The sequence below is a fragment of the Lissotriton vulgaris genome, chromosome 1_1 (genome assembly GCF_964263255.1).
Source record: "Lissotriton vulgaris chromosome 1_1, aLisVul1.2, whole genome shotgun sequence".
Taxonomy (NCBI): domain Eukaryota; kingdom Metazoa; phylum Chordata; class Amphibia; order Caudata; family Salamandridae; genus Lissotriton; species Lissotriton vulgaris.
In genome coordinates, this window is record NC_141685.1 from 546,811,538 (window position 1) to 546,833,726 (window position 22,189).

The 22,189-nt window shown below is 52.5% G+C and overlaps 1 protein-coding gene across 2 annotated transcripts in view; it reads right to left on the bottom strand.

The window, feature by feature from the left end:
- The window catches only part of BRDT (bromodomain testis associated), a 2,469,968-nt gene that overhangs the window by 382,441 nt on the left and 2,065,338 nt on the right, over positions 1-22,189 (bottom strand). For both annotated transcript variants that reach the window (XM_086953938.1, XM_086953937.1), the window contains one exon: positions 10,511-10,683. In XM_086953938.1, coding sequence (XP_086810064.1) covers positions 10,511-10,683 — 173 coding nt within the window. The remainder of the gene's footprint in view (positions 1-10,510; positions 10,684-22,189) is intronic.

Genomic DNA, 22,189 nt, shown 5'->3' on the forward strand with positions numbered 1-22,189 from the left:
TGAACGACTTCCCGCCATTTGCCACCACCAGACAGGTTTCTGCACCCCTGGGTAGAGAGCCTCCGCTCTGTGGGTCCAGAAACAAAAGCCCATCCTGGGCAGAGGTATCATGCTTCCTCCCCCAGGATGGGTTACGTCCAAGAAGGGGAAGCTTCAAAGGCCTACCGCCTTTGTGAGCTGTCACTGCTTTTTGCTGCCCCCAGCAACTGGCTCCTACGGGTACTGCCCCACATTTGGGGCGGGAGAATCGGAGGGAAAACGAGCTAGGAGGAGAGGTGTGCCCAGCTTTGCCAACCCCACCCCTCAGGTGGGGGGAGGCGAGTTAAAGCACACATCTCAGTCCCCTCCATCATCTTGAAGATGAGGGGACCCAACCACTCAGGAAGAGGCTCATGCCCCCACCTCCCACTGGAGGGTGGCATATGGGGTGTACCCACCCCAAGGAAGGGACCCATTGGTCCCAACCTGCACACCCCTTTTTACGCCCCTAAATTTAGTACTTAGGGGTGACTCTGAAACTTGCCTCCTCAGATTTGAGAAAGAAAGAAGAAAGACCAAAGAGCAGTGCTTACCCAGGAATAAGAGGACACCAACTGCTTTGTCCCCAGCTCTTCCGGCATGCCTGGTCTATGACCCACCTACAGCAAGAAACCCGGCGAGTCCAGCAGCCAGTAAACTCCAGGGCCCGGAGGACCTGCCCTCCAATCGTCTTACAGACTCCTGTGAGCATTGGATTTGCTCAAGCCAAAACTCACCCACAGAATCCACATTCCGGCGACTCCGCCATTCTGCACCAATTTGCATTGGACACCAATGGCCCTCCCTCAAGTTTCAAGACTACGCCTGCTGTCTCAACTTGAAGGGTCCCCCTGATCACCACCGGAGCTGGTAAGAAAATGCTTTAGGACACCCCTGCACTTGACACCCCACGGCACTGAGTGGCCCAACCAACGGGGTCCAGGCTTCCCCCAAGATCCCAACTTACTTCTTCAGCTGGTGGTCACCCTCAGGAAGTCTCCCTGCCTGAGCCTGCAGCATCTTTTCAGAACCGGCGGACTGCATTGGATTCCACAGAGTCCCAGACGTTCTCCTTAACACACTGCACCTGCCCGCCCCTGTGCTGCTGGTGGGGGTGGTGTAGCTCCTGAGCGGATTGTTGGCTCATGCAGTGCTGATATTAACCTCAGCAGTTTTACTCCCACACCCGAGTGGCCTTCTTATAAGCAGACACTTACCGAAGGCCCGCTTAGCCCCACTGGATAACATTGTGCCCCTGCACAGCTGCCCCAGTGCCGCTGGTGGTGCACCTTGAGTGCCGGTCCTAACCCCCAAAACATGTTTAAATACCTTTGAAGGGGACGTGGCCAAGATGGCGGCGGAGTAGGACGTACTTTTGTGTCCCTCCGGCGCCTGGCATTCAACAGCGTTGTTTCAGCACCCTGTTCGGGTCTCGGTTACTATCATCCGAGTGCCCTTGCATCTCCTGGAGACCCGGGCTCCATTGCCGGTTTCCCCGCTGCCCTGCCGCTGTGTTCCGGGGGCTGAGAGCGGTGCCTGACGGCGCGGGAGCTGGCGGCCCGCACAAACGAGTCGCGGCGAAGAGCTGCCTATTGTGGACGTGGCTCGAGTGAGAGAGGCTGTTCGCCGGGGCTGCAGCAGGAGAAACGCCCTGAGGTGTGAGCGGTGCGGACCCGGGCCTTACAGCGGCGCCCTGGAAGAGGCGGAGTGGCGGACGTCCGGTGAGGTGGGGCGCACCTCTCGGCCCCGTGAACTACGCGAGCCCGGGGCTTCTGGCCTAGACGCGCTGGATGGTGCTGGCGGGAGGAGGGGTCTGCCCTGCCGCACGGCGCTCGGCGGGGAGCCCGGACTGGGACGTGTGACGGCGGCTGCACGCACAGACATTGCTGCACCGCGGCCGACCTGCTGAAGCTGGGGTTGTTCCTGCGAAGCTGCTTGCCACTGCCCAGGCCGTCGGAGGCCGTGCCCGGACTAGGCCGCTCGAGGGAAGACTAGGTAGGCCCTATTGCGAGGCCCTGCTTGCGAGCTGCCTGTCCTGCCACCGGGCTTCTAGGGCCCACAGAGCCTACTGCTACCTGCGAGGCCCCCCCCTGCAGAGCTGAATCGATTGGCCTGCTAGGCCCCGGTGGCTGAGACTGACCATCTTGGATTGTACAGGCCCCCCTCCGGCTAAACGGACTTGGGCATACAAGTGCTACGCTCCGCAACATGGGACCGGACCTTTGAGGCCTGCGAGGGAACTCTCTGTGGGCACTGATAGGACACGCTGCGCCCCTGTCCTGCACGGCACTGTCCCGCCCTTCACCCCGATTCTACCCGCTATCTGTTCGGCAGGCGGCCGGCTCCATAAGGTGTCCCCTCTCTCATAGCGACGGAAGACTGGCAGTAGAAGCCCCCCCTGTGCCGTGGACCCAAGCTTGGAGGCCTTAAAAGGACGCAAGACAAGTGTGCCTGTCTGGGGCCTAGTGAACCACATGCGTGCTTGGGCCTGCTTGCGAGAACGCTCCAGCGGCCTTTCCTAGTCGCACAGACGTCCTGCTGAAGGGAGACCTACTAGGCTCGACATGGCGACGGCTAGTGTGAGGAAAGACAAGCCGGGCAAGGACGGCGCGACGAAAGGTGCGGTGCAGACCACATCTCCCGGGGGCTAACAAATCTCCAAATCGGGACCAGGCGGAGGAACCTGCGACCAAAGCCTTCATGTTGGAACTCTTTGCAGCCATCAAGGAAGACATTGCGGGACTGCGCACGCAGCTGGCTGCGGACCTGAGGGAGGTCCGTAGAGACGTTGACCACACAGGAGAGCGGGTGGCCACGCTGGAGGAGCACGACCTGGGGACGGCAGGCGATATCCATCAGCTCCAGCAAGATGTTATCCGGCTCACCGAGCAGAACCTCGACCTTCAAGCACACGCGGAGGATTTGGAGAACTGGTCCTGCCGCAATAACATTCGGATCAGAGCGGTGCCGTGGAAGGCAGAGGGGTCGGATCTACGGGAGTACGTGGAGGCCCTCTTCAAACAGGTCCTACAGGACGAGGGGATTTCGGACATCCGCATGGACAGAGTGCATCGGGTGGGTCTACCTAAAGGTGCGAAGGCACCGCCGCCGGACATTCTTGTCTGCGTGCATGACTTTCAATTGAAGGAACGTATCCTCAGGATGGCACGTGAAGCTGGCCCTCTGCAGTTCCGTGGTCACAATCCAGTGCTATATCAGGATCTGGCGGCGTCAACACTGCAGAAGCGCAGAGACTTCAAGCCAGTCACGTCTTACCTGCGGGAGCACAGCATAGTATACATGTGGGGTCACCCGTTTCGCCTCATTTTCCGCTGGCAGAACAAACTGGGGAAGGTACGATCACTAGCGGATGCCATGGACCTCCTGGGTATAGAACGCACGGAGACGGCGACAATACCCCCAGGCGGAAAAGACGTTCGACAGACTGGCAGACAGTGGGGCGCCCTGCATCCAAGAAAGGACCCGACCCCTCAGCATGCCTCCAGGAGAGGGGCGCAACTCTGGCCTCCGTGGCCTTGGTCACGGAGGCGAACCCGGATGATATCTCGGAGGTGCCTTGAGGCCCGAAAGGGTACATCACTGGCGTCGGAGGGGGACTTTCCCTGAAGGTACTCTAGTATGTCCTGCTGGATGAGTGAGTCCCGTATCGGGAACTGGAAGACTGTGGACTGGTTCCTATCTCCCATGCCCTTGTGGCCTGTATTATGAACTTTCGTACTTCATTATGTTCTTTTCCTGCTTATGTTTGGTTCTGTCTGTTGTAAGGGGGTTCAGTGTGTGTGCGGGGGGGATGGGAGGAGTGGGTGAAGGGGGTGACGCCGCATCAAACCTAGGCCGCTTGTGGGTGACTGTGCTTTCCCGCCTCTGTCTCGTATGCTGGGGAGCATGTGTGCTGGACGTGTTGATGGGGGACACTTAGCGTCGGACTCTACATGGGCCACATTAGCTGCTGATCTTGTTGACCTGGGATGGCTAGGGAGATGAAAGTGGTGAGCCTCAATGTTCGGGGGCTCAACAACCCAGTGAAACGCTCCGCAGTCCTATCGCTCCTTGAACAAACTGGGGGGATGTATGCCTCCTGCAGGAGACGCATCTCCTGCAGAAGGATGAGCGTAGAATGCATGACAGGAGATTTCCCCTGCAGCTATGGTCCTCAGGCCCGGCGAAGAAGAACGGAGTTGCCCTCCTCTTCAGCGCTCGGACACATTGTAGGATCTTGGCCCACCTGGTGGACATACGGGGAGATTTTTGGCGGTGCGGGTGCAATGGGGGGACGCGACCTTCACGATTGGCTCCATCTACGCGCCAAATACATAGCAGGAGCCTTTCCTGCGCGCAGCCCTGGCCCAGGTTCTTGCTTCCCCCGATGCTTTTCTCCTAGTGGGAGGGGACTTTAATCTTGTAATGGACGAGACCCTCGATAGGTCGGTGAATAGACTGCATAACTCGGGGACCTGGTCGACAGACGGGAAGCAGTGGTTGGTAGATGGCGGTTTACATGATGTATGGCGGCTACAGCACCCCCAAGAGCGTGACTATACATATTACTCTGCTGCACATCAGACATATGCGCGCTTGGACCACTTTCTGGCTTCCTCTGCCCTGCTACCCCACCTCCACGACGCGGACATTGCCCCCCGCTCCCTCTCAGACCATGCGCCCCTCATGGTCGTGTTTACCCTTAGCGGCACGCGCCCTCCCGCAGCTGGCTGGCGACTGTGCGACTCCATGCTCCGCTCTGACTCTGTAGTGGGACAGATTGGGGACACTATCACACATTACTTTGCTGAGAATCCCGTAGGAGAAACGGCGATAGCATCAGTTTGGGAGGCACTGAAACTGGTGGTTAGAGGGGACTTCATTGCTTTAGCGGCCACATACTCCAAGCTTCGGAGGGACAAGAGGGAAGAGCTAGAGGGAGAGGTGCGAGGCTTGCAGTCTATCCACAAACGCACGAGTGCCCGAAGGGTCTGGAGAGAGCTGGAGACTAAGCGACTCATGCTGAAGCATTTGGATCTGGAAAGGGCAGAATATGCGCTGCTGCGCTTGCGTCATAGGTTCTACCTGAGCGGGGACAAAGGGGGCAAGATGCTGGCGCACCGCCTACGGGCCAAGACCCAGGCTCGGGCCATCGCCGATATCTGTGATCACCAAGGGGTGTCACACACCACTGACTCCGAGGTAGTGGAAGCCTTTCGCCACTTCTACCAGAGCTTGTACACGGAGGAGGGCACGTCGCTCACGGACTGCGATCGGTACATTGAGGCGGCGGGCATTACCCCCCTGCTGGAGACAGCTGTCGAGGACCTGGACACGGAGATCCGAGTGGAGGAGGTTATCTCCGCCATAGCCCGGCTTAAACTAGCTAAATCCCCTGGTCCTGATGGTTTCTCAGCGCTTTTTTATAAAACCTTTTGCCGGGAACTGGCCCCGTTCCTGGCCCGCCTATTTAATTCTTTCCTGGACACTGGCTCGGTCGCGCCCTCCATGTCCGATGCTGCCATTATGGTCATACTTAAACCTGGCAAGGACCCTGCTGATTGTAGCGCCTATCGGCCTATTTCTCTCCTGAACATCGACGCCAAGCTCTTTGCGGGCATTCTTGCGGCGCGACTCAGCCCTCTTATGGATGGCGTGATTGAGCCAGACCAATCTGGCTTTGTCCCTATCCGCCAAGGAGGTGATAACTCCAAAAGATTATTGCATCTGCTGGATGGGGTCCACTGCGCGAAGACTCGGGCCTTCCTCCTATCCATCGACGCGGAGAAGGCCTTTGACAGGGTCGAGTGGGGGTTCCTCTTCCGAGTGCTACAGGCGTATGGCCTCAGAGGTAATTTCTTACGTTGGATTCAGGCCCTGTATGCAGTAGTACGGGTCAATGGTTGTAGATCGGCTCCATTTTCCATCACTAGGGGGACACGTCAGGGGTGTCCCCTCTCGCCGCTCCTATTTGCGTTTTATATGGAGCCCTTCGCCCAGGGGATCAGGTCCCATCCTGACATTGTGGGCATTAAATTTGGAGCCGACGAACACAAATTGAGTCTGTATGCCGACGATGTCATTCTGGCTCTGCTAGTTCCTGCTCCTTCTCTGCGACGACTTACCGCGGAAATTCAGGCTTTCCATAACATAGCTGGCTTTAAGGTTAATTTCTCTAAATCGGAGATCCTTAACATCTCTGTTCCGCCGGATGAAGTCGCTGAACTACAACGGGACTTTGACTTCAGGTGGGCGCAATCTGACATTACGTACTTGGGTATCCGTCTTGCGTCGACTGTGCCTCGGACGCTTTCCTTGAATTATACTAACTTGATAGAGCAGACCGCCAAATCTATCTCGGCATGGTCGCGCCTTAACCTGTCGTGGTTGGACAGGTTGGCGGCCATTAAAATGACTCTTCTGCCCAGAATACTATATATCTTCCAAATGCTCCCCCTCACACCACCGAAGGGAGCTCTGAAGAAGCTCCAGGGCTTGCTGAACAGGTTTTTTTGGGACAATAAGCGCCCCCGAGCGGCGTTTGCGACAACTATCCTTCCAAAAGCGGCGGGCAGCTTGGGCTTCCCTCATCTTGTGGCCTATTTTCAAGCCACCTGCCTACGCTACGTGTTTGAGTGGAATAGACCGGAGTCGAGTAAACACTGGTTGTTCATGGATCAGACCGTTGCGGGTTGCAATATTTGGCGGGAACTCTGGTTGCCTCGCAAAGATAGGGCATGGGGGCTATACTTCTTGCCTGTGACGTCACCAACGCTTAAAGCTTGGGATCAGTTAGCACTTCGTAAGGGCTGGACGACTTTCCCCTCACCCATGACGCCGATTGTGGACAATCCCGCCTTCCCCCCTGGCCTTGCGTCGCCGGTCTTCCATCGCTGGTGAGAGAAGGATTGTAAACGAGTGGGAATGCTTTTTGATCTCGAGGGTCTCGTCCCCTTCTCGGAGCTGCGATCCCCCCTCCCTAGTGGAGGTGTCAGATAGTTTTGCCTACATCCAAGTGGCACATTGAGTGTCGCACCCGACCAACATGGCATTGATGCCGCGCCCCCTTACGACCTTCGAGCAATGGCTTATGCGTAAAAAGAACGACCGGCGTCTTATATCTGAGCTTTACGCCATGATTTTGCGTGACCCGCGAAGGCAGCGAACAACAGCGCAGGTGCGGTGGGAGGTGGAACTTGGGCGACCGCTCTCGCAGAAGGAGTGGAAACAGGTGTTCTACGGCGCACACCATACGACTGCTAACACAGCAAGTACGGAGTCGGCCTACAAGCTGGCGACGTACTGGTACTATACACCACAGCGCGTTGCATCCTGGGACAAGGCCAAGTCTAGTCTCTGCTGGAGAGGTTGCGGCATGTCAGGCACTCTCTTGCACTTGTTGTGGCATTGCCCCAAATTGGAACGGTACTGGAAAATGGTGTTAGATGAACTAGATGCTGCATTCCAAATCTCGTTGCCCAGACTCCCTGAGCATGCGCTGCTAGGCCTCCCGTCCCCTAAATGTTTCCCTCTGCGCACACCACTAGGACGACTTTCTGCGGCTTCTGTCCAAAGAGATTCGAGAAGTTACATGCCCAAAGTAACTTCAAGTCCTACAACTTATTCCTCTAGATCCGGTGGACGCTGTGTCAGGTCCCTAACCTTTTGGGATGGATATGCCTAGATGAGGGTGATGGATGTGCTGCTCTTTCTGTGGCTGATGGTTGATGCGGCGGGGGTGGACGGGAAGGGGGAGTTCGGGGGGGGGGCCTGGGAGGAGGGTGGGGTGGGAGGTGTTTTCTATTGTTTTCCTATTTTGTTCTTGCTGATTTCTCGCTCCTAAGAAAATTGCAGACCCCGCTGTGCCGGTGGGGAGTGCCTTTGGCTTTTACAACGCAGGACCGCCCCCCAGGTTGTAGGTCCAACTGCTGTGTTTAATTACTACTTGCTTACGCCCTGCCGGCAAGTCGATGTAGGCAGCTGGGCTGTGTCTGTTTCTATCTGACCGCATAATAAAAATGTTTGATTCTAAATACCTTTGAAAACTGTAACCATTTGTATCCCAGAAGAACCCATGTTATAAGATTTTGGGCCTAAAAATGAACACTATACCTTACTTTGGTGCAGTATATAAAATGCCAACTTCCTACACTGGTGGATCAGCGGTGGGATGCTTCCTACACTGGGTTTAACTGCTTCATACGAACCCTAGGGCCAAAGTGCAAAATTGCAGGGTGTTGTCCAGAACATTGAGCATACAGTGTGGCACCTGGCAGTTTTGCCCGCTCTCGCCGCTCCTGTTTGCACTAGCGGTGGAACCTCTGGTCATCTAGCTACGGAAGGTGACGTGCGAGTGGGGAACTCAGCTGGGAGACACCACACATGTACTCTCATTATATGCTGATAATGCCTTTTTTTTACTTTGTAGAGACCAAGAGAATCTCTGCCCACATTAACGGCATATCTGGAGGAGTTTAGTAGGGTGGCAGGACTGAGTTCCAATCACAACAAGAGAATTCTGTTCCCATCGGGGGTGCTCACATGGTCACCCAGGGACTTTCTACCAGGTCTGGGTATACGCTAGGAAAAGGACCAATTTGAATACGTTGGTATACAGGTGCCAGCAACGCCTGAGAAGTAACATGCGTACAATATTGAAAAGTTGGTGCAGGTGCTACACGTATCTTTACAGTTCTGGACCAGCCTACCCTTATCCATCATGAGAAGGGCGGCTATCGCTAAGATGGTCTTTCTCCCCATATGTCTCTGTGTTTTACAAAATGCTCTGTACCCCTTTTCACACAAGACGATCAAGCGCTTACATTGCTTGTTGGTGGAGCTGGTCTGGGCAGGCAGGAGACCTTGAGTGGCTTTGGACTCTTTAAAATTGGATCAAGAGGACAGGGGGCTAGGATTACCGGATGTGGAGTTATACTATTACACTGCACATATTCAGTTTGCAGCACAATTGGTGACTGCCACAGATATGATGGAAAGCGCTTGCTGTGAGGGACGCATATTGGCACACCCCTGATGGAACTATTACTAAGTGGTGTGGGTTTGGGTGATAAGTTCCCTTTTCACACAGCACAGATCTGGGAATGGCTAATTTCCATAGTGCTTCGGAGGCCGCCCTTTTCTGGGGATCTGGAGATTTTGACGCTGAAGCCCTTCAAGGACATTAGTTCGGTTATGGCTATCACTCAATGGCAGGGAGGAGACTTATAGGCTCTCCGGGTACCCAGGGGAGCCATTTCTCACTTATCAGGAGCTCAAGTGGCCTTCACTTTAGGCCAGGGCCAGTACTTGCAAAATGCCAAAATCGCACAAATGGCAAGGTAGATTTGGCATGTCTTCCGAGAGGCGCCTCTGTGGTCTGAAACCCTAAAGGCAATCCTGAGTATTGGAGAGAGGTACATACAGGGTCCCGGAGGAACAGGGCACTTAAGTTGGACAGACCCAGGCAACAGCTAGCAACAAGAATGGCCTGAAAGGAGGAACTGGAAGAGCGCCTCACACAAAAAATGCTAACAGTCCTGTTCACCGATTAAGGGGGGTCTCTGGGACAACTTGGTTCAAATTGATTTATTTTAATTATTTTCACCACACATCTCATGTCCCGTTAGCTAAATAGAATGTATTGCGGGCTGCTCAACTGCATGTCCCCACCGTGAACAATCTTACACATGGCGTGGCACTGGATTGAGTTACATGCATACTGGCTAGAAGTGGTTGAGCGTATCTGGTTGGCTACAGGGTTGTATCTGGCTCCTCATCACAAGCTGTGCTTATTGGGTATCATGGAACATCCCAGGCAAAGTAAAATGCATTATAAACTCCTCCAGTTGACATTTCTCCTGGCAAAGAGGAGGTTAACAATGGTATGGCTGTGCACCTGGAGACCAGTGGTGGCCACTTGGGTGAAGTATACTATGGAATCGGTATTAGTGGAGGAGGCACACATTAGACTTTCCCACAGAGATGGCAAGGAACACGAAGACCTATAGGAATTGGGGGGATACTGGGCACCTTTGAGGAGCCCGCAATGCATAACAGGGGCCAAAAGTTGACATCTGCAGCATTAGGGGGTTCCTCCATCTTCCAGGCCGTTTCCGGGCTGCAGCATTACGTTGCTCAGACAGAGGAGGTCCCCGCAGGTAGAACCACAGAAAAAGGAAAGAATGTAATCTGAAAGTCACAGTAGTCGGGGATTAGACAGCAAACGATATGGTACGGGTGTAAGAGGGGTCACACAGAGGATGGCCAAGTTGTCATCTTAATTCTAATGTCATGATGTATCTGGCATGTAACAGTCACATTGTTTTGTTGTATGTACATGAGGTTGGGTAAAAGCATAAATAAACAAACCAAGTAAACAACCAAAAAAAAGTTACAGTAAAGTAGGTATACTGTAGCTCCTTACAACAATTCTCAAAACAGTTAACAAACCTTGGTTTCACCTAAGAAAATTTCTTCTGTTGTGCTGGCTTACCCGCTCTGTTGCCTCTTTTCTTGAGCCCGTAGTGCTTTCTCTCGTTCTTCTTTTTCCAGGGCTGCTTTTCTGAATTGCTGGAAACTGTCACTAGATGATTTGATTATCGTAGGTATGGCAGGAACTGCTTTAAACAGACTTGTCCACGATAATGCACTCTTGACTTTTATATCCTAAAGAACACATTCCCATTTAATTTACAGTATTGTCAAAGTCAATTAATTTTATAACACACATTCACCATTTATAAAAATGTTTGCTTTGTAACACTTGACAAGGTCCGCAAACCTAATCCTCTCCTCAATCCAACAACTCAAACCAACAAGGAACTAGCTAGTTTTAAAGTTGATTTTGAGTATAAGAAGTCATTATTATGAAGAATGAGCCTTTTGATCTCCATCTATACGTATAGGGTTCACACTAGCAATGTCCCATGAGACAAGTATTTGAAAGGAACAGTTATCTGAAGAAACAGCAGGTGTGTGTGTTCTTGCCGTTATTAAGTTGAGTACCATTATTGGAATACTATCCAATCCTACAGATTTGCTGGCCTTCAGATGTGTAATATGTGCTTTGACAGAATGGACAGAAATGAGTTCAAGATGATTAGGGCTTAACTGGAAAGCTGACAACCCAGAGGGCAGATCACGGTTTAGGTATAGCCAAATTTGTGACAGTTCCCAAATGGTCAGCAGAATCCCAAAGGCGGACACTGTTTGAAAAGCCATCAAGATGTTATCCACCATTTAACAGAAAATGTTATCATCTTCTACTAAAGAAAAAGCAGCGAGCATTCGCTGCCAGCACTGTACAAACAAAAAAACAACATTATTTCTCATTAATGAACATGTTACTTACCTTTGGTAACGATATATCTGCAAGAGACATAGATTAGTAATAGACAGATAACCTTCGAATTACGCCCAGGTGTCAGACTAGATCCGGAAACATTTTCGGCAGTACACCTGCATGTCGAAAGGTGGCGTCGGTCGGCTCCGCGTTAGTCGTTGGCGTCGTGGTCGCTGGGATGCCGTTGCGGTGGCAACTTAGATGCTGCCCTCGCGTGCTGACGTCAGTTCTTTACACGACATTCCACGTCAGAAGCACAGAGCCATGGAAGACACTGGCCACTGGTGCATAAAACTAGGGCCCTGAAAGGGATGACCCTAGTAGTCAGTTTGCATAACGGGGAGGATGGGTGGGGCGGTAAGGAATCTATAACTAATCTAGGTCTCTTACAGATATATCATTACCGAGGGTAACTTGTTCATCTGAAAGAGACAATTAGTTATAGATTGCTTACCTTAGAATAGATCTCCAGCAATACCAACCCAGGAGAGTTCACACCAGAAAGTCCTGGAGAACAGAATGGCCAAAGAAGCTGTCTCTCCTGACTTGGCTGTCCAGGCAGTAGTGTTTTGTGAACGTGTGTAGAGATGCCCAAGTAGCAGCATGACAGATGTCATTGAGGGGGACTCCCCAGTCCCAAAGCAGTGGTAGCTGCCGGAACCCTGGTAAAATGGGTGTGCAGTCCCACTGGAGTCTCCGTCTCTGTTAAAGAGTAGGAAGCTTTGATGCACAAAACAACCCAACTGGAGATGGTCCGTTTGTGCACAGCCCGACCTTTTTTGGCACCCACGTAGCCAACAAAGAGCTGGTCTTACACCCAGAATTACTTGGTGCGATCCAAATAAAAGGAAAACGCACGTTTTGGATTCTGACGGTGGAGCCTCTCTTCCTCCTTAGAAGGATGCAGAGGTGGAAAGAAGGTGGGCAAAGTAATGGTTTGAACAATGTGGAAAGAAATAACCACCTTGCAAAGAAAGGAAGGTCTGGTTCTGAGGACGACCTTGTCCGGATGAACAGCCAGAAAAGGAGGCTTACAAGAAAACTTGTAGCTCACTCACCCTGCGAGCAGAGGTGATGACAACCAGAAAAGCAGTCTTTAGAGTAAGAAGTCCGAGAGGACAGTTATGAAGCGCCTCAAAGGGAGCACACATAAGGTAAGTAAGAACAAAGTTCAAGTCCCACTGAGGCATTATGAAGGGAACAGGAGGAAAAAGAGGGGAAGTGCCATTAAGGAAGCGACTTACAACAGAGGACTTGAAAAGAGAAGGCTTATCAGGAATCCTAAGAAAAGCTGAAATGGCTAAGTGATCGCCCTTAAGAGTGCCCAGAGCAGTGCCCTGCTGGGCCAAGGAAAGGAGGAACAAGAGAACCTCAGAAAGAAGGGCAGAAAGGGGATCCACAACCTTTGTTGTTCACCATGCCAAAAATTTGTTCCATCTGCAGGCGTATACTATTTTGGTGGAGGGACGCCTGTCTGCCAAGATAACATCACAGACTTCGGGAGGAAGGTCAAAGGCTGTCAACTGTCACCGCTCAATCTCCACGCAAGGAGGTGGAGGCTGGACAGGTTCAGGTGGAGAACCGTCCCCGGATGCATTCGGATCGGATGATCGATGGCCATGTGTAACAGCTCGGGATACCAGACTCTGTGACCAATCCGGAGCCACAAAGATGACTTGGGCCCGGTCGTTCTTGATCTTCAGCACTTTGGGCAGAAGTGGTGTAGGCGGAAAGGCGTATACAAGACTGCAACTCCACTCATGATGAAAAGTGCTGCGTAGTGAGTGCCGCCTTGGAAATTCCAACATGTAGAATTGTGGACATTGCACGTTCTCTTCGGTGCCTAATAGGTCTTACCAAGGCTCTCCCCACTGCAGAAAGAGACCTTCCGCCACCTCCGAGTGAACAAACCATTCGTGATCCATCATACACTTGTGGCTGAGTTAATCCGCCCTGACATTCAGTGAACCTGCCAGGTGTTGAACCACCAGGGATATGCCCTGATGTTTCAGCCATGTCCAGAGGCGGAGGGCCTCTTGACATAGGGTCCACAACCCCACCCTCCCCTGTTTGTTGCAGTTCAACATGGCAGTGGTGGTGTCTGTGAACACCTGTACTACTCTTCCCCGGACAGAGGGAAGGAATGATTTCAGGGCAAGATGGATCGCCTGAAGCTCCAGAAGGTTGATGTGGAGCCCGGACTCTGCCAGAGATCAGAAGCCTCTGATTTCCGCCTTTCCCATGTGGCCGCCCCACCCTAGAAGTGATGCATCCATCACCACTGTGTTAGCCACCACTGCAATTGACGTGCAGTGCCCTCCGAGATCTGAACTCAATCGGACAGATTCCCCTGATGCTGTGCCCACTGGAACTTTTGGTCCCACTGCAGGTCCGCATATGCCACCTAGCACGATCTACTAGCAGGATGCAGGAGGCCATTTGGCCCAGCAGCCTCTGGGTCATTCCGACCAAAACCTGGGATAAAGGCTGAAAGATCGGAATCAGAGCCCGAATATCCTGCACTCGCTGCTTGGGAGGATAAAGCCGAAACTGCGTCGTGTCCAGAACCACTCCGATGATAAGGAGCTTCTGAGAGGGAGTCAGGTGTGACTTCAGCACGTTGAAAGTGAACCCCAGCGAGTACAGGAGGTCCGAAACGACAGCGTGGGGCGAGCCTGACTTCGACAGCCAGTCGTTGAGATAAGGGGAAGACTGGAACACCTTCGTGAACACCCGAGGGGCGCTGGTAAGGCCAAAGGGGAGCCAGTGAACTGAAAGTGCTTGCGGCCTACAGTGAATCGCAGGTAACGCCGGTGGGCTGGCAGGACAGGGATGTGAAAGTAAATGTCCTGCAATTCCAACGCTACCATCCAGTCTCCAGGGTCGAGGGCAGACAGGACCAGAACTAGCGTCAAGATTTTGAACTTCTCCTTCTGGAGGAAGCGGTTGACATTCCTGAGATCCAAGATAGGACGCAGGCCTTTGTCTATGACCTACTTCTGGGGCAGGAACTAGCTTGATGCCTCCCTTGGCCTAGAGTGCCGAAACCTCCTGTTGAAGAAGGGCCAGATGATCCTCCAAGATGCGATGGTGCTGAGGTGGCATGGATGGAGGGGTAGTCTCGAAGGGAAGGGTGTAGCCCCTTCGGACTATCTGCAAAACCCACCTGTCCGACGTGATGGTGCGATGGGAGGTGATGGCGAATCCTGCCGCCCACTGGCCATTGGTGGCCCTGAAAGGTCGAACCAGGAGGGTTTGGAGGCTGCTTCAGATCGGGCTGTGGTGGGCTGGACTGCGCGCTGGACCCCAGACGTCCCCGGTCGTGCAGGGGCTGAACAGCTTGCGCCGGCCTGTGGCTCTAGGCGGGAGGTGGCGCGGCACCCCTTCCATAGCCACGAAAGGGGCGAAAAGGCAGACTGTGCAGGGCGGGTGGTGGAGAGGCCCAAGGTCTTGGCCGTAGCCCGAGAGCATTATAGGCGCTCCAGCGTGTTACCTGCCTTGTCACCAAACAGGCGACAGCAATCAAAGGGCATGTCCTTAAGAGTGGATTGGACATCCCCTGAAAAACCAGTTGACCTCAGCCAGGCGTAGCGTCGAAGGGCTACCAACGAGGAAATTGTCCTGCCTAGTGAGTCGGCGGTGTCCAGTTCACAGCGAATGGTAAACTTTGCTGGGTCCCTCTCCTCAGCAACTGGACGGAAGAGTATGGCCCGGTCCTCCTCCGGGCACTGGGGCAGCACTTGCACCACCATATCTCCGCCGGGACCAGGGGCAGGGGCAGCAGGGGCTCCGAAGAGCTCGCAGCCGGTTGAAGCACCTCTGTCAGGAGGTTAGTCCTGACAGCCCCCATAGGTAGCTCGAGGTTGAGAGCCTCGGCTGCCCTATGCAACATCACTGCATAAGACGCTCCCTCCTCCGTAGCCACGGTAGGAGGAGACAATATGCCAAGGTCTGGGGAACTATCCAGTCCACTGGTATCCCCCAACTCCTCTCGCCAGTCCGGGTCGTAGTTTAATAGGTCAGTAAAACGGTCTCCAGACCCCTCCCAGTCCTCCTCAGGTTGCTAATCTGGCCTAAAAGAACCAGGGTGGACCAGGGGCACAAAAGTACCCGTCGGCGCCGGAACCTGAGTTAGTCGACGCAGGTCTAGCTCAGTGTCCATGTCGGGGTGGAGGCCGGGTCGACGCCGGCTGGAGACACAACCGGCTGCGGACGTGGTGCCGGTGGAGTTGGCGGCGGGGGAGGTGTGGTCAGGTCGACCGGCGCCAATCTGGATCCAGGACTGGATCCAGGACTGGATCCAAGGGGACACTGCGGTTCTGGTCCGCCTGGCCCGAAGGCACGCTTTGTAGAAACTTTGAAGCTGGGCAGGGGTTGCACTGGGTGTAGGAAGGTAGCCCCTGACTATGGTTGCCCCCAACTTTTTTGCCTGTGTTTTAGCTGGTTTTTGACATAGTTGGCCTGGGTCCCTGCCAATCAGGACCCCAGGCCTACTGCTCTCTCTGTAAAATGGATTCCATGTACCTTAGGTGCATTTACCAATTGGTACTGGGCCACCTTATCAGACCCTGTAACTCAGGGCATAGGTGTACCCAGGGCCTACCAGGGGCTGCAGCATGTATTATGCCACCCCTGGCTGGCCATCTAAATCTGACACAACTGGCTGCACGACAGCTGGGGCAAGGTGGTGTAATCACCCTTTGCTTTAGATATAGTATACCTATATCTAACCCTAAAATGGACACATAGATTCCTATCAGTCACTCCTATGGCAGGCTTTGACAATCCTGAAGGCAGAGTGCTTGGAATCGTGTGAGATGGTGCTCTGGCATGAGCTGAGCCCGTTTGCAGCTTGCGGAACCAAGTCCTAATAGCTGGTCCATGATAACGCATACCATATAGTCTTAAGTGCATTATAATCCTCGCGGTTATATGCCAACTCTGGTATCGCTTTATCAAAACATGTCGAGTAAGGTGTCATACGAATTGGAATAATAACCCCTCGCCAATTCTGGCGACGGGGTTAGCATTCCACCCTTCTAGAGGGACACGACATGTATGTAACTGTGAACCCCGGTTAAAGTTAACTCGAGCCTCAGCATCACAAAATGGATACTGCCACCACAGACATAAGTCTGACCTCCTGCTGCTGGGAGTCCTTCCAGCGAGGAGAGCTTGGACAAAGGGTTTCCTGTCAGGGGCGGTGCTAGCACCATCCCAGACAGGGTTTTGTGTATCCTGGGTAGGCAGGGCTTTAGAGGAAGGTGACTGCAAGTGGCACCCCGGTGCTCACTATGCATCTGCCGGCTAGAACCAGTTCCAGGGGCACACCAGCCCCTGAGCTGGGGAAAGTCCGGCATGGGAGACGGGTGTAACCACCCCCCTTCCTGGTCCCACCCATGGGCAGGACCTAGTTGCGTGCCAGCCCCTTTTCCTAGTATAAAGATAGGAGCAGGCCCCCTTCCAAATCAGATAATTCCGAATCTTGATGACTTTCCACGAAAGAACTCTTGAACCCTTCAGAAGACTCTCCCTTGTGGCTAAGGAGTAGCCACCCTGCACCCGCAGGCACCATCCAAGCATCGCGGTCTGCTGTAAGTCTCTCCTCCGGATCAAGACTGCCCAGCTCGACGAGAACCGGCTTCCCTGGCACCTCTGACCTCTACCTGCATCGTCAGCTCAGCTGAGATTCGTGGGTGTGACGAGACCTCGAGGGACCGGCCATCTTCAGGACTGCACGACGCTTGCCCAGCACGACCGCCGAGGGATCCTCGAGTGAGTGCTTTGGGGTGTGAGAAGCCCTAACCCTGAGCAGCTCCAGCACCGAAGTCCAGCCCCCCTGCATCCACGAGATCTGCGTGGGGCCCTTCTGCTCTATGCTGCTCACCGCGTTGTCTGGCTACTTGCCTGCTGGCTTGTGGCCTTCCCGACGACGAACGACGACATTTTCAACGCTGGTCTGGTTGCTCCAGACTGGCCCTTGCTCCCCTCCAACAGAGGAGCACCCCGGACCCTCCTGGTCCACTCCAGACGCCATTTTAAGTCCACCGCGTGGGCTTGCATTTGCCAAGACTTGTTGCCCCAATCTTGGGTCCAGCGACGTCGACAGCAGATACCATGGTGGGACAGCTCGCACCTCCATCCTGGTCGCCGACAACGCCTCCTGGTCCGTGAGACTGCAGAGCCCAGCGTCGCCCACTCACCTGGTCAAGGTGACTCCATCCGGTGCCATCCTGGTGCCCATCTAATCATTGGCTAGTGATTCAGAACTTGGTCCCCTCTGCTTACAGGTGTCTCCCATCTTCGATCCAGGCTTGGATCCCTTCGAACTTCAACAATGGTCGCCTGCCAGCAACTTCTTCTTTCAGGCTCCATAGACTGCAACGAGGATTCCCGACGTCTTTCCAGACCTATGCATCCGCAGCCCCTGGGCTAGGTAAACTCAGCATTTCGGTGCTCCAGCATAGCTTTGCTATCCAAAGGTCCAGATCCTTTTTCGTTTCAGCTCTATCTAGTCGGATTCGTCCGATAACACTAAATCTAGCATCCATAGACTTTGTCCCGCATCCCGCGTGAGAGTGCACACTCTGCACCCGATCTCCCTAGGCCTCCTGCTAGTAATCTGAAGGTTCAGTAGTCAAGTCCTAGCGATCCTAAAGCCTATTAGAGTAGTACTTACCTGCTAGTAATTTCGCATTCCACATTTGTAGTATATGGTTTTTCGTGCCCCTCGGGCATTTGTGTAAATTGTGCGATTTGAGTATTTTCCTAAGAGCTTTGTATTGTGCTTAGCACCCTGTCCTCATAAAGAGTCCAGGGTTGTTGTGTTCTAAATAAATATACTTTTATTTTCATAACAACTTGTGTGGTGTCCTTTCACTTGGTGTTCAAGGGGTATATGTGATGGTATAACAGCTGGCTTAACACGCCCTCTAGAGTTTAGCCTAAAGACTGCTCTTGTCCATGCTACTAGGATAGCTGGTCTAACGGTTGACTTACAACCAATCATCAATAAGGGTCGTTTGGAATGATACACAGTGATCACTAGAATAGTGAAGCACTACATATCAGGCCAACTTCTCACACTGGGTCCCGGAAAGGGAGGGGTACCCGGAGTCGACCCAGCGGGCTCAGCATGCGGAGCCGCGGGAGGGGCACCACCCACATCTCTCCTTGCATCGGCCGACGGACAGGGAGAAGTGGAAGAGCGACAATGCTTCTTCAACTTCTTCTTGTGCTTCGACTTACTGGAGGAGTCTGAAGACTCGGAAGAAGACTAGTGGTGGCGTTGACTCCGCGACCTGTCCCTCGACAGCTCACGCGACCAGGACCTCGAGGGGCACGAAGCGGACTGCCGGGCCTCGAGAAGCTTTTGGGACCGCTCCCGCAAAGACCTCGCTTTCATGGTCCGGATTCGGGAACACGACTTGGAGTCGTGGTCGGGTTCCAGACAAAACATGCACACATGGTGCAGATCCGTTACCAACATCAACCGTCAGCAGGACCCGCAAGCCTTGAAACCAGGCATCCCTGACGTGCACCAGGAGTCGAAGACTCAAAAACGACGTCCACAAAAAGTCAGCAAATGGTCAGTCAAACAGTGACTGGAGGTACCGCTCTCTCTGGATCTGCACTGGCTGGCACGGAAAAATAAAGAACTCAGGTCAGCGCGCAAGGGCGGCGTCTAAGTAGCTACTGGGATGTCATCCCTGTGACCCGACACCAACCACGAACGCAGAGCCGACCACCGCCACCTTTCGATGCGGAGGGTAATGCTGATGAAAAATTCTCTCCAGATCCAGTCAGCGCCTGGGGGTAATTCTAAAGTAAGGAATCTATAACTAATTGTCTCTTTCAGATAATTACTTTCTTCAGTTTTACTGAGGAAGGCACTAAGGCAATTTCTAATGTTCTTCTTAGGCTGTGGCATTCCAAATCAAATGAGCTAGAATTAAAGAAGTGCCTACCAACCTATGTGGTCTCTTTCAAAAAAGAGCAGCTCTCAGTTGGTCTAGAATGTCCTGAACACAATGACTGTACCACTTAGGAATGATTTTGAAGTTCACCACTAGACAGGAGGAAACCTTATTCAGTCACCTGTTAGTCTACCAGAGTGTTTTGGTAATGAGGAAAGCGAGAGCAGGAAAACATGCTCTTGCTTCAACGAAGCAAAGAAGGATTGCTTTTGAGCAGGGGGAGCTGCATGTTACAAGCTGCCCTTGCTCAAAAGCGATGCCGGCTCCCGCAGGAGGCAGGAAGCTGGCAGGGACCGTGGGGGCATTGGGGCTCCCCCCACTGTCCCCAATGAAAAGGGCCAGCACTGAGGATGGGGTCCGGGGGGCCAGGAGCGGCCCCCACCCTTTTCTTTAAAAAAAAAAAGAATGGCCGGTCCCCGGGGCCAAAATCGGCCTGGGGAGGGTGGCCACGCGGCCCCACTCCTCAAAAATAAAATAAATAATTGCCAAGCCCCCGGGGATGGGTTCCCCAGGGCCAATAGTGGCGGAGTGGTGCAGGGAGGGGGTGGGCCTCCGATGTGATGCCAGCTTTTTTATTTTATTTATTTTTTTAGAAGGGGGGCTGTGTGGCCCCCCTTTTACTATTTTTGGGGCCCTGCGGCCCCCCTTCCGAGGCCAATTTCGACCCCGGGGACCCCATCCCCCAGGGAATGGCCTCTTTTTTACGCATATTTAAAGGGAAGGGGGGCCCCATTAGTTCAGCTAACTATAACTCGCGCCCCCGCAATGCACTGCTGATGGCATCACATATTACATCATTCATGACATGGTCAATGACATCACTGATGACATCATCCAATTGATAATCTGATGCACCTCCTCATACCCTAATATAACCTTTGATACACCCACTCTAAAACACAGACTACCATTTTCGAAACCATAGACACACCAATACCAGTTACTTCATACCCACTCACTGATTCCTAGGTCTACACACACATTCGCTCATTCACCCATATAGTCACTCACACATGCAGTCAACCATCAATACAGAACTATCATATGCACTCATATACCTAGACACTCACACCACCACCACTCATCCATAGAGTTACTCACACACCTTGTCAGTCATGCAAAGAATCAATCACACTCCCAATTACTCACCTATACAGTAATACACACACCACCTCACTTATTCAAACGTATACTAACAGATACTTACACTCTTATACAATAACTAATACAAACACACACTCATCCATACAGTCACTCTCACAATCACTCACTCACTCTCACGGATAGTCATTTATATACTCCAAAACTCCCATATACTGCCTTTCACATATGTAGTTACTCACACATGTACCACTGAGACCTCTAAACATTCACCAACACACCCATACATACACTCACCCACCCATACAGCCCTTCACAGATGCACTCTTGAACCCATACACCCAGTGAATCTCACACCCCTCGCCGCTGGATCCGGGTGGTGGGGTAGGCAGTACAAGTGCAGCTCAGGAACTCCCAACCTTGCGGTGGAAGATCTAACCTGAAGCTTTACCCGCTGGATACTGTTGTTGTCTAACCAGTCTAAATTTTAGGTTATGACAGCTTAACACAATAGAAGAAGGGTAATATAGTAATTTTCCCTTCAACCCTAAGTATTGTCCTGTACTCGCTTTAGTGTACACACACGACATACTAGGGATTTAGAGTAGACAGTCCTCACCTTTAGATACCAGCTAATTATTAAATAAGTCCTGAAGAATCGCTTGTCTAATTGACGCCAGCGAGAAACAGGTTGACCAGATAATAATTTCTTGAAGAGCTCCGGAAGCATAATACTCCAGAAGCCTCCTCTAGAATATTGTTTTTAACTAAAGCAGCTGACCACCTGAATAAATCATTCCCGGTACCCCTAGCTTTATTTTAATTCACCTTTATCCATTACGTCTACTATTCCATTCTGGCCCCATACCTGCACTTCATCCATACGGCATTTGGAAAAAGATCTCCGCCAAAGAGCCCCTCTACGAGGTGTTGCCCGTTGGGTATTGCACCGCCGACCCAATGAGGAGCAGGCCCAAATGATGAAGCATGACACCTGAAAGCGTGTGTGAGGGCATTAAATCCAACAAAATGGATCCCCAGGGCTAACCACTAGTTACCCGACCATTTCTTCCGCATTACTGACTGTATCGTCTTTCTACCATTTCCATCAGGAACAGCACAGCAATCTTTGCATATACGTATCCTTTAAGGGCAAGCTGTAGCTGGACCTTCTACTTCTCCTGAAGTAGTAATAGCCCTTCACTCCTCCTCTTTGATATTATATTAAGATCCAAGAGATGTCTATCACCAACCACAAACTGAATAAATATGTATGTCTTCAAGTACCAGTCTTGATGAGACTGTCCTGTGGATATCAAAAGGGGGTCCCCCGTCCGAAACACGATAACTCCTCCGGAGGGTCCAGACGGTGGAGACGCTCATCTTCCTGGGAAGGATGTGGAGGTGCGGAGAAGGTGATTAGAGTAACGAACTTTCTCAGATGGAAAGGTGTTACAACCTTAGGCAGAAAAGAAGCCCTAGTGCGGAGCACTACTTTGTTTGGAAAGACAGTCAGATTAGGAGGCTGAGATGACCGAGCCTGAAGTTTGCTCACCTCTTGGCAAACGTAATGGCCACTAAATTGGCTAATTTAAGAGTGAGCAGCTGGAGGGGGCAGTCGTGCAGTAGTTCCAATGACACACAAATCAAGGTAAAAACCAAAGTAAGGTCCCAGTGAGGCATAATTAGGCTTTCCTGTTTTCAGTTTCTATTTTTGGTATATTCTGGTGAGGTTTTTTCAGTGTTTTCAATA